The sequence below is a fragment of the Adiantum capillus-veneris genome, chromosome 6, assembly GCF_014529385.1.
Source record: "Adiantum capillus-veneris isolate H3 chromosome 6, ASM1452938v2, whole genome shotgun sequence".
Lineage (NCBI taxonomy): Eukaryota > Viridiplantae > Streptophyta > Polypodiopsida > Polypodiales > Pteridaceae > Adiantum > Adiantum capillus-veneris.
The window spans coordinates 103,612,762-103,624,810 of record NC_140936.1 but is presented as its reverse complement, the minus strand read 5'-3'; the positions used below and the strand labels follow the sequence as shown (position 1 = coordinate 103,624,810).

Genomic DNA, 12,049 nt, shown 5'->3' with positions numbered 1-12,049 from the left:
AGGCTTTGTCATGGATCGATGCATACGGGATAATATCTTCACTTTTTATGAGGCAGCAGAGTGGGCCAGATCATCTTCTGAACCCCTCGCTTTTTTCATCCTTGACTTCGAGAAAGCATACGATCGTGTTGAGTGGGAGTTTCTCGAAGGATCATTAGCCAGGATGGGTTTCCCTTCGAGATGGATCTCAGGCATTTCCGCTCTCTTCAGGACTGCCAGCAGTGCTATTACTATTGGTGGTCGTGTCAGTCGCAGTTTTGAGCCCTCTCGATCTGTCCGTGAGGGATGTCCTTTAGCAGCATATCTGTATCTGTTTGTAGGCGAGACTATGTCCGACTTTCTTCGTGCTCAGAGTCATGCATTCCGTGGCTTGACCATGCCAGTACCTTCAGCTCCGGACCTTATCGATGAGGAGTTTGCTGATGACACTATGCTGATGTTGCGCTATTTGCTAGCAGCTCTTGATGCCATGCGGGGAGCCCTGGAGGTTTTTTGCATTGCCAGTGGTGCACGCATTAACTGGCATAAATCCTACGGGTTACTGGTTGGTAGTGATGACATACCTACTTGGGGGGTAACTGATGGTTTCACATGGCTACAGCCAGGCCAGACATGCAGATATCTGGGCTTCCAGATTGGATTTGACGTTTCCTCACAGCAGCAGTTTGCACCCGTACTACAGTCTATTCGCAGGAAGCTATGTCATTGGTCTTCGCGTCATCTGTCGTTGGCTAGCCGTGCATTGGTCGCCAACCAGGTCATTCTGGCTACAGTATGGTATACGGCCTCCTGTTGGATGCTACATTCTGGTGTGATAGCTCAACTCTGCAGACTCGTGCGGAACTTTTTATGGAGTGGCACAGATGGGACTAATGATACTCGTGCTCGAGTTCGCTGGTCCACGATTATTCGTCCTAGGTCAGTGGGTGGCCTTGGCATTATTGATCCAGAATTACAGAGCCGCGCCCTTCTTACCAAGCTTATTGTTCGGGGTCTTTTTCCCGGCCAAGAACCTTGGAAGATGCTTCTTCAGGCCGCTCTTTCCACAGCGACTCCACGCCTCGGCACTAGAGATGGCCATACTTGGCAAACAGGGTATCGTTTTCTCTTTACGGATGCCCCCTTGTGCACCAGCACTCTCTCACCCTTCATCCGATCGCTCCTTCAGATTTGGGTATCCATGCGACGAGCTATCATGCGCTCACCTCCCTCATGCCGTGAGGAGATTGAGCGCAAGCCTCTCATTTGGAATGATGCAGCTCTTGATTCTTCGGTTAATCCACCCCGTCAGCTTGGAGAGAGGACTCACATTGATTGGGCTGCTTGGGACACTGGCCCTACTGCCTCTATGCGGTTGTTTCATGAGACACGTATGCTGGATGCAGATTTTGTGGCAGAACATTATGACATTGGTCGCGGGGTAACAGACAGACTGCTTGAGATTGACTCTGCCATTCCTTCACAATGGGACGCAGTCATGCGAGGCACGGTTCAGATGCCTCCACATTGTGGCTGGGAAGGCCTCTTTGCTCAGAGCACTCTTTTATTAGTTCGTTTAGACACCATGCTGTTCACAGTTGATTCTGACTACTCTCCGGGGATGCATGCTAGATTGACATATGCTACTAGCTCTCCGCACCTTGTCTACCCCGGCGCTCGATGGGAGGCCATACGAGTAGTTGGCTCCCGCGGAAAGCGTCGTTGTGTTGACCCCCGTTTCGCTTCCGCTGATGCTGCACTTTGGAGGCTTTGGGTGTGGGAGGGTCGTGCCCTATCTCAGCTTTATTGGGACCCAGGTGAGTGGCATTGGCCTCACTCCAACCCCACCGGTGCACATGTATCATTCTTTGAGTACACAGTTAGAATTGGAAGATTCGCATTGATGAGACAGCACCCAGAGCAGCCCACTCGTATGCATTTCTGGTTACATTCAGGTCTCTCCCATGCCTATCTACAACAGTTTTGGTCAGCCATCTGGGATTTACATGTGGCTCGTCGTATTTCTTTTTTCCTGTGGATGATTGCACATGCAGGACTTCCAGTTGGGACTTGGTTAGCTTCTATGGGTCATGATACTCGCTGTTCTTTGCGCCTACCTGAGTCACCTGCACACTGTCTTTGGTCATGCTCGTCTTCTCATGTAGTGTGGCTAGCAGTTTGCTTTTTACTTAGCAGAGCTGGTGTTCAGCATGGATTTCTCACTTGGGGATCTGTCTCCTAGTTGATGCCGATGCCCGGACCGCATCTTTTCTACGAGGGCTCAGACACAGATCCAGCTCTTATGCTTACCTCGATTGGTTACCGGCGAGGGACTTTGGCTATGTTACCACAGATTGCTTGGCAGGGGGATCCTCAGACATGTGATGAAATCTTCTCAGTCATCACTAGCATTGCACTCTGGAATGTTTGGAGAGCTCGTTGTCTTCACGTTCTCAGTGCGGCTCCACAGCTCCTTCCGGATACCCTCACTGCCATTTGGCTGGACATCATTCACACCCTCATTTGGCAATGGGATTCTTCCTCAGGTACATCTAGAGCAGCCGAGGCTCGTCGATTTGACTTCCTTCGGCGTTGGGCCCGATCTCCACTCTTCTTCACACTTACAGGTGGACAGATTACATGGCATTATGCACCTCCTCGGTGGTTTCTCCTCCACTCATCATACAGACCACCATGAGATTGTTCTAGTTGAGTTGTCACTATAGTGGCTCTCAACCTTACATTCCGCTTGTACACCCCACGTGATAGGCTATTTTGGCATCCGCTGGGGATTATATTGTACTCAGTAATATACAGCCCTGATTTTTCCAAAAAAAAAAGAGAGAGAGAGAGAGAGAGAGAGAGAGAGAGAGAGAGAGAGAGAGAGAGAGGTTATTTTCATGCTACAGGTGAAGTGTAACAATTGTGGGGAAATTACTGAAAAGTACTCTTGTGTAGTCTTTTCGGAATTGCTCTATCTGCCTAATAGCCGCGGCAAAGCTCACCTAGTCCAACGGGTACTTTCTGCTTCAGGATTCGTTGTTTTATTTGCTTACATGCTTTGCCTACTTCATATGTACAATTTTCTGCATATATAATGATTGCGTACATGAATGATGGATTGTAGCGCGTGCATGGCTACATGCATATGTATTTGTATGCATAACACAATTCAACATGTGCTGCTTTTTGCTTCGTTTAGTTATCATAGGCGTGCACTGTACAAGAATTATTTGCAATTATGCATGGCTGTGAACATCACCAGTCTTTATCTGGGTTGTTGAGAAATGAATCATATGGAGTTTTTCTCACGTTGTCATTGACTACCTCCATTTCCTGCTGGCACAGTGCAAATTTTGTAGCAGGGAAGGCTCAGTTACAATGATGGAAGGCAAGGGAAGGCCATATACTCTTGAAGATAGTGAAGCTGGAAAGTACGTTCCCCTAATGTGTTTTGATTGCAGAGGCATAGAGCCATGCGAGTTCTCCTTTCGCAGTGGATGGGCTGCCACAGGAGTAAGTCATCTACTTGTGACTAAAAATGTTAAGACATTTTCAGGCCATTCAATTGCAAAAATTTCATTCTCAGAAAGTCAAAAGCTGTTATTTTTTTGTTTTGTTTTTGTTTTTGTTTTCTTTTTTTTGGAGAGAGAGAGAGAGAGAGAGAGAGAGAGAGAGAGAGAGAGAGAGAGAGAGAGAGAGAGAGAGCAGGAAACCCTATGCTCGACTGCTGCCGCTTCGCGATCTGCCCACGCTGGACATCCTGTGGGCGCTGCTGCCTTAGCCTGCCTCTGCCCCTCCCACTCGCCCGGCCCTCCTGGTGCCCTGCCGTTATCTTCTGCCCCCACCCTCCTCGTGCCCCTGCCCCTACGATCAGCCTCCTCTCATGCCCTCTCCTTACCATCTGCCCTTACTTCTTCCAAGATCTGGCTTTCCCCTTTTCCTTGCGGATGCCCCTCAACTCTATCGCAGAAAGAATTCTTTGCAGTGCCAGATATGCGACAGCCTTGACCTGCAGCGCCGCCATTGGCCTCTCCATAGATTCGCCTTCTATCTTCCTACCTGATTCTCAAGCTACTGCCCAACCTCCTTCAACACGGAGCCGGTCAAGACAACTGTCTCTGCCTGGAGAAGGTTGCTTCGTGCCTTTGCTCCCTGACCAGCTTGCCCTCTTGGTGCTGCAGACTCTTTGGCACTTGTTTGGGCATTTCTCCCTATGCTGGTTGCGCTGGTTCGTCGGTATCCTACCAGTTTCAGGTTTGGTCTGCCTTTTTGGTTCTTCTTTGCTTTTGCTTTTGCGTTTGTGTTGGCGTGTGTATGTGTGTCCCTCTTATGATTTGCTTCCGGCATGAGTGGGTTTGAGTGTGTGCATGGAAACTTGCCTTTAGAGAGTGTGTGTGTGTGCGTGCGTGTTTGTCTTAAGGTTTGCTTGAGAGAGTGTGTGTGTGTGTGTGTGTGGTAGTGTGTGTGTAGGGAAGCTTGTCCTTAAGGTTTGTTTTTCGTTTTTTGTTTCTATTGTTTTTGCTTCCCTTCTTTTGGTTGGCTTGGGTTGTTTGTTTGGGGTTTTGGTTTTGGTTCTTGCTTGTTCACGGTTTGTTTGTTCGGGGTTGGCCTGTTGCGCTCATCTCAGCTCTCTCTACCAAGCTTCTTTAGCCGGTTTCCACCTAGCTGCTGTGTCAAAGCCTCCTACATTACCTCCGAGAAGTACCTTTTCCAGCAATGGTCTTCAGGAGCCACCTTAAGCAAGTGGACTACTTGCTTTTCTGAATGATAGCTCCTTGTCAGCTCCGGTGCGGTGCTTTGTTGCCCACCTCGTACCGCCTTTGTTTTCGGTTGTCTATCTCTTCATGATAGCCTCGGGTACTACAAGAATTTGACTTTCGAGCCTCGTACCGATGCAGTATTTGTTGAGGTCGCTTCTTCCTCTCTGGCCACTGCTCTACCCTCCCGTCAAATTCATCCTTTGCTCCTGGTGGTTTGTCAATTAGGGTTTCAATACCCGGTTGGCTTTCTTGTGTAGTCTTGCAGAGATGGAATTTGTGGAGGGGTGAGGTGCTTTGGCGATGCCCTTGGTTTGCACCTTTTTCCTTGCCAGGCTGGTGATTGCTTGCTGCATTTGCCTCAGTTGTCGTTGACAAAGCTGCCCCCACCGTCTACTTCAGCGAGACAGCGTTCTACCTGCTTGCATTAAGTAGCCTCATATGCTATTGTGTCACAGTTGCCGACCATGATACTTTTCCATTTGCGGTTTTTTGCTTTTGGGTTTGTTTCCTTGTTGTTGCTGCTGTTTGATTGTCTTGGTTTGGCCTGTGGGTGAGTGAAGCTTGGTAGATGTGCGTTTTTGTTTCCATACCTTCGAGCCTTGCTTTTGGTGGGGTGTGCATGTGGGTGTGTGAACCTTGTCTTTTCACGTACCAGTGTTTTTGGTTTGCTTTTACTTTTAATTTTTTACTGTTTTCCTTTTATTAATGTGCTTGTCTTTCTTTTCTTTGGCTTCGTTTTTGTTTTTTGTGTGTTGTGTCACAAATCGATGATGCGGCATGGCCTAGCCTAATCCTACTAACTTACAACATTTGATCGAGGGGCCTAAATTCTTATAAAATAAAGCAAGGACCCAAAATTGCGTAGTGGCTGATGATGTGGCAATTGTATGGATTTTCGCGATTTGCATTGGTTGATGACGTGGTAGTGGTATGGATTCCGGAATTGTTTCAAGGCTTTTGGGGCGCCAGCTTTTGAAACAAAGATTTTGATGTAACTGCTTTTGGCTAGGGACCTTTATAAGTGTGCCTAGGGCCTCTCTTCTCTTGAGATTTGGCTTGGGAGCACTAAGAGGAAGACCCGCAGACATTGTACCTTGTGAAGCATAATAATAAAGAAATATCGAGAAGGGGTGCCAGTCCTTAGGGACGTGCATCTAGATGCGGAACCTTGCCATGCCCTGTCGACTCTCTCTCTCTCTCTCTCTCTCTCTCTCTCTCGCGCTGCCAACCTACTGGACGAGGGACGAGAGGCGAGCTTTCTCTCTGCTGGACGAGAGTCTTGGGCGAGGGCGAACTGCTGGTTTTGGACGAGAGACGAGCTCGATTGGGTGGGCGAGGGGCGAGCTGCTGGACCTGATCAAGGGCGAGCTGCTAAGCCTGGGCAAGCTGCTGGTCCTGTGTCAAGAGGTCGAGCTCTTGGGTCGACGAGGAGCCTACCAAGGGCGAGGACGAGTTGCCGGCCAAGGGCGAGGGCGAGGGTCGTGACCTTTGAAGGACGAGGGCGAGCTGCCTACCAAGGGCGCCCTGATCCTTCATAAAATCATCTCAAGATATAGAGAGCACTAGTTAGGAGGTAGATTTATTCGCCTATTTTGTTCCAAAACATTCAAACCTTTATGATGCAATGCAAAAGCGTCAGGTCAATAAACATGAACGCCTTAAAGTTGGAGGGTTTCTCCATCCTTTGGGATATTTTTCAAGGGAAATGAAAAAGCATTTTCATGGATTTCATCTCACAAGATTTCCTAAAATAAAAGAAAATGATTCAGTTTGGGTAGGTGGATAGGTTGAGTAAAATGGAAAAAATCATAACTACTCGAGAGGATGTGAAAATGCATGAAACTAGCTAAGTTATTTGTTGAACATCTCTAAAAGCTATATGGCGGGCGAGAAGAGCCAAGGGCGACGAGACGAGACCAGCCTGCCAGGGCTAGGGCGAGGACTTTGGTGACGAAGGCGAGGCCAACCAGGGCGGAGGCGAGACCTCTACTGGTGAGTCTTTGTTCTTCTCTCTCAGATGGACCAACCAGCTGAGGATGGTGATGCAAGTGGCTTCACCACCCCACAAAAAATGAAAGCGACTTTCAAGTGGAGGGGCAGAGATAGTATACTCTCGCCAAGCTCACTAAAGGCAGGGAAAACCGTCAGAGTCCAAGATGATTTAATGATGGAGAGGGTTCAAGTAATGATTAAATCTCAGCTCAGCTTTATGGGAGATGACATCAGGAAAGAGATGTACACAAATGCAAATAGTTATAAGAATTCTATGTATGCAGATATGAGGAAAGAATTAGATAAAGCGATGCTTGATAGGCATGATGAGATGTATCTATCTGTGAAAGGGGAGATGCAGGCTCTAATGAGGCCAGAAGTGAATGTAATGGAATGTATTATGCAGAAAAAGTTGGATGAGGCAATTGCAAGCTTTCAATCTTGGAAAACCAATGTGGAAAAGTGCATGAAGGAAAAAGATGCAGTGATTGAAGAGCTTAAAGGGGAACTTGCAGCTTGCAAAATTATGCCCAAAACGGAAGGGGGAAATCAGCCCTCGATGTTAAAGGAGCTCGAAGATATTAAGGAGCAGGTGAAAACTCTGCGCGAAGGGGAAGAACAAAACTTGAAAGAGGCTTCCTCATGGGCGGAGCGCCTTTTTAAAACGCAGGAGAAAGTTGACGAAGCAGAAAAATGGATTGAAGGTGCAAAGAAAGGGAAGGCCCGGATGCCAGAAGCCGCACAGACTTCTACCATCATCAATATGACCATTGAGGAGGAACAGAAGAGGAGGACTAGAGCCCTCCATGTGCGTATTACTGGTATCAAAGACACCGAAAATGTAGAAGACGAAGTGAAGGAACTTTTGCAGCGCATGGGCATCCCGGAACCTATGCACACAGGTGCTTGGAGAGTAGGAAAGAAAGGAGTGGATGAGAAGGGAAACGTCAAAGAGAAAGCACTTATTTTGCGTTTCCTGACTTTGGAAACAAGGAAGGAATTCTTGAAGAAGAGACCGGCACTTAAGAAAACTGGAATATTTATGGGGGATGACCTTACTTTAGCACAAATAGCACATATGCAAGAGTTGATCCCAGAGATCAAGGCAGCAAGGGAGAAGGGAAAAATTGCCTTTTATAGAGGAGGGAAAGTAGTGGTTTTGGAAAAACGCACAGCATGACGGTGCGAGACATATGGAACCACACTCCGGATGGCGGCATGGAATTGTAATGGATCATATAGGCTGGATGTGGGTGCCTTTGAGGATAGCTTCAGAGATAGAGACATTGTCTTTTACTCAGAGACACATCAAAAATCTGGACAGTTGATGCCAAGTGTGACTGGTTATTTATGGGAGACAGCTTGTCGGCCAGACGCTAGATCCCAGCATGGGAGTCGAGGTTCAGGAGGGGTAGCAGTTTTATTCAAGGAGGAGTTGCAGCCGCTATTACAGATTGTCCGGAGAGATGACCAGGCAAGATACATGTGGGTGAGACTGAGAGTTGAGATAGGCAGATTCTTATACATTGCTATATGTTACTTTCCCCCTAGCACATCAGTCTATACCTCACCTAGAGGGCAATCCCCTTTCTCTATACTTGATGATGACATATGGGAGTTCTCTAGAGATGGAGATATCATTCTCTTGGGAGACTTTAATGCCAGGACGGCCAACTCCCAAACGGTATTTTATGATACCTCGGAGGAGATGCTTAGAGAGATGGATATATCGGAGATGGGGCTTGGCAGACACTCACAGGATAGAGAGCACACAGAGTATGGGAGATATCTCATAGAGATGGCGACTACGCATGGTCTGGCCATACTTAATGGTCTAGAGATTTTTCCTTCGTATGGGGGATTCACATGCTTTCCACACAGACAGGGGGCCAGTACAGTAGACTATGTCATGACTTCACCGAGCTTCATCTCTAATATTCAGGATTTCAATGTGGGCCCTAGGCCTGTTGGAGTAGCAGTGGACCATGCTCTCCTGACTTTTTCAGTCTCTTTCTAGTATAGTGTCTCTCAGACACCACGGAGGATTGCACACACACGGTATACTTTTACACCAGAGACGCATTCAGTTTATGTGGAAGAGATTTACAGACGGATGTGGGCAGCCACGCCTGTATATACAGTGGAGAAGATCACCACTTTATTGACGGAGATCTTGCATGGGGCAGCAGTAGAGGCATACCCACACACTCAACCAGATCAGAGAAGATGTTCTGGGAACATGCCTCAGAATAGTTGGTATGATGAGGAATGCAGAGAGATGAGAGTTCAGATTCAGAGTGAGCTTATACTTGGAGTCATTACATATAGACAGTCTCGGAATGCTCTTCGGCGTTTAGTGCGACGGAAGAAGCGGGCCTTTTTAGCCCAGATGGAACGTGATTTGTATCAGCTCTTTTTGAGTCGAGATTCAGGTGAGGCTTGGCGTCTCTTCCGTGAGCACTCACCTCCTCCAGTGATTACCTCTCCCGAGACTTGGGGTCAGTATGCAGCATCATTATATACAGTACTCGGGCAACCACCATTACCAGACCCTCTAGAGCCATGTCCAGCCACTAGTACCTTCTTTACCACTGAGATGGTGAAAAACGCCATTGATAGGATGAGGACTAGGAGAGCATATGATCATGATGGTTTGGTGGTAGAGCACTTGATACATGCTAGAGATTTACTGTCAGAGGTTCTTGCACGGTTGTTTAATCGTGTCATGTGTGAGGGACTACCCGAGTCCTGGAGATCATCTACTATTGTACCTCTCTTCAAGGCAGGAGACCCCATAGTGCCAGGGAACTACCGTACTATTATGATAGGGCACACATTGACACGGTTGTATGCATCCATTCTTGAACAGCAACTGAGTAAATGGGCAGAAAATGAGGGCATACGAGCAGCAGGACAGGCTGGATTCAGGAGGGGTTTCTCCACTTTGGACCATATTCTTACACTCAGAGCCATTATTGAGGAGGGTCGGGCTCATGGGAGACGGATGTATTGCTGCTTTGTGGACTTCCGCAAAGCATTTGACACAGTGCCGAGGGCCAGATTGATGCACAGGCTACTGAAGTTGGGAGTACCCACAGAGATCATATGGGGGATCATGGCTTTATACGGCTCAGTGACTGGCCAGGTACGCACTCTTGAGAGGATTTCTGACATTGTTCATTCCACTATTGGAGTGAAACAAGGGTGTCCTTTGTCCCCTACACTTTTTGGTATGTATGTAGATGAGGTCTCTGACTACATTGACAGAGAGGGTGACAGAGGCGCTCAGCTAGCAGGGACATGGATCCCTTTATTATTATATGCTGATGACATTGTGTTGATATCAGAGTCGCCAGAGGGCATGCAGAGACATTTGGATGCATTGCACAACTTTGCAGAGGATAGTGGACTGTCTGTGAACCTTGGTAAAACCAAGGTTATGGTGTTTAACACCACACCACAGTGGGTCAAGAGATCGGCACCTGCATTCGTATATGGTCAAGACACTGTGGAGTACACAGATGAATATACATATCTGGGGGTGGTATTCACGGGACCGAGGTTTACTCTGAGGAGAGCAGCAGAGACTAGACTGTCCAGAGCCTATGCGGCATTGGGAGGGCTAGAGAGGATGTGTTCGCAGGTTCAGTTTCAAGAACCACGAACAAAGTTATGGCTCTTTGATACTTTGGTTGCTTCAGCTATGCTTTATGGGGTCCAAGTGTGGGGACCATCTGTGAATCAGGACAGTTGGAGGAACATGGAGAGACCCTTGGTATTTATGATATCCCGGATGATTAGAGCCAAGGCCTTCGTACCACTTGCGATTATTCGAGCTGAGGTAGCCGCCCCTCCTATAGAGATTGAGGCTCTTACCAGATCAGTGTCCTTTATGCACAGTCTATGGGATACACATAGAGGCAGATATACTAGATTGGCTCTTGAGTCCTCTAGACAGTTAGCGATGCAGGGAGATGCATCATGTTGGTATGCGCAGATGACCTCATGGTTTCAGAGGCATGGTATTCCCTGGATGCACCCTCCCTACCAGTCACACGGACGGAGATCACTAGACTCATTCGGCAGGATCTTATACAGTTGGACACCAGAAGGACATGGGTAGAACCGATGCAAGAGTTGGGCACCAAGATGGCTTTCTACAAAGAGCACCTTCTCCAACTTTCGGGAGATGGGTTTGTGACTCGTCCAAGCTACATGGACACTCATTTGTCTCATGGTCTGCGATGTGCTATTGGTCAGATTCTCACATCCTCACACCAGCTGGAGACTGAGACGGGTAGATTCAGAGGGATACCGCCGGAGTCTAGGATATGTCAACTATGTGGTAGAGAGCTAGAGACAGAGCTACACTACATATGCCACTGCACTATGTATTATGAGATACGAGGGCGCTTCCATTGCTTATTCAGGGAGGGTTTTGGACCCCTAGATAGAGTCATGAGGTATCAGGATCAGAGATGCCTTGGCCTATATCTACTTGAGCTACACCGACATAGAGATAGTCTGTTGAGGAGACATGGAGTACGACAGTTGCAGAGACACATCACAGACTTCTTTGGATCGAGGGAGCCAAGAGACCAACCACCAGCACAGGGTTGTACCCGCATTCATACGAGAGGCACCCTCATTGACAGGGCGATTGAGCTTGGGAGATCGAGACGACCATGACCGAGACACAGGAGCACACTACATCGACGGAGACTCCAGCAGAGGATCAGAGGCATTCTAGCACGACACCCAGATTGTCATTGAGGGCCTATTCTACATTTTCAGATTTCACATTTCACACTTCATTTTCAGTTTTCATTTTTACTTTCAGTACCTTTTGTACTTGTACTTCAGACATTGTATTAGATTCACCACTTTGTATCTGATGGTCTGATAGGTCATTTTGGCCTTTTGAAGACGTTAATATATCATTTCATTTCTCTTGGGATAGTTTCCTTCAACGTTAAAATACTCTTCTTCTTCTTCTTCTCTCTCTCTCTCTCTCTCTCTCTCTCTCTCTCTCTCTCTCTCTCTCTCTCCACGTAGCCTGCTGCACCCATCACGCTGCGCATACACTCCCCCCCGCCTGCTGTTGTAATTCACGAAAACAGTCCCCTCACGCTGCGGATCCTCCCCCTCCACTTGCTGCTGTGACAGCACGCACAAGTTTCTCCCACCCCCCGCCCACCTGCTGCTGTGACAGCGCGCACAAACTCCCCCCACCTCCCGCCCATTTGCTGCTGTGACAGCGTGCCCGTAGATTTTCAGCCCGCCTATCTGCTGCTGTGACAGCGAGCCCGTAGATT

General features: G+C 47.9%; 1 protein-coding gene across 1 annotated transcript in view; it reads left to right on the top strand.

Annotated features, from left to right (window-relative positions):
* LOC147456010 (uncharacterized) overlaps positions 1 to 12,049 on the top strand; it is a 90,849-nt gene that overhangs the window by 56,825 nt on the left and 21,975 nt on the right. Inside the window, exons 2-3 of the mRNA XM_086514596.1 lie at positions 2,889 to 2,996; positions 3,328 to 3,495. Coding sequence (XP_086370722.1) covers positions 2,889 to 2,996; positions 3,328 to 3,495 — 276 coding nt within the window. The remainder of the gene's footprint in view (positions 1 to 2,888; positions 2,997 to 3,327; positions 3,496 to 12,049) is intronic.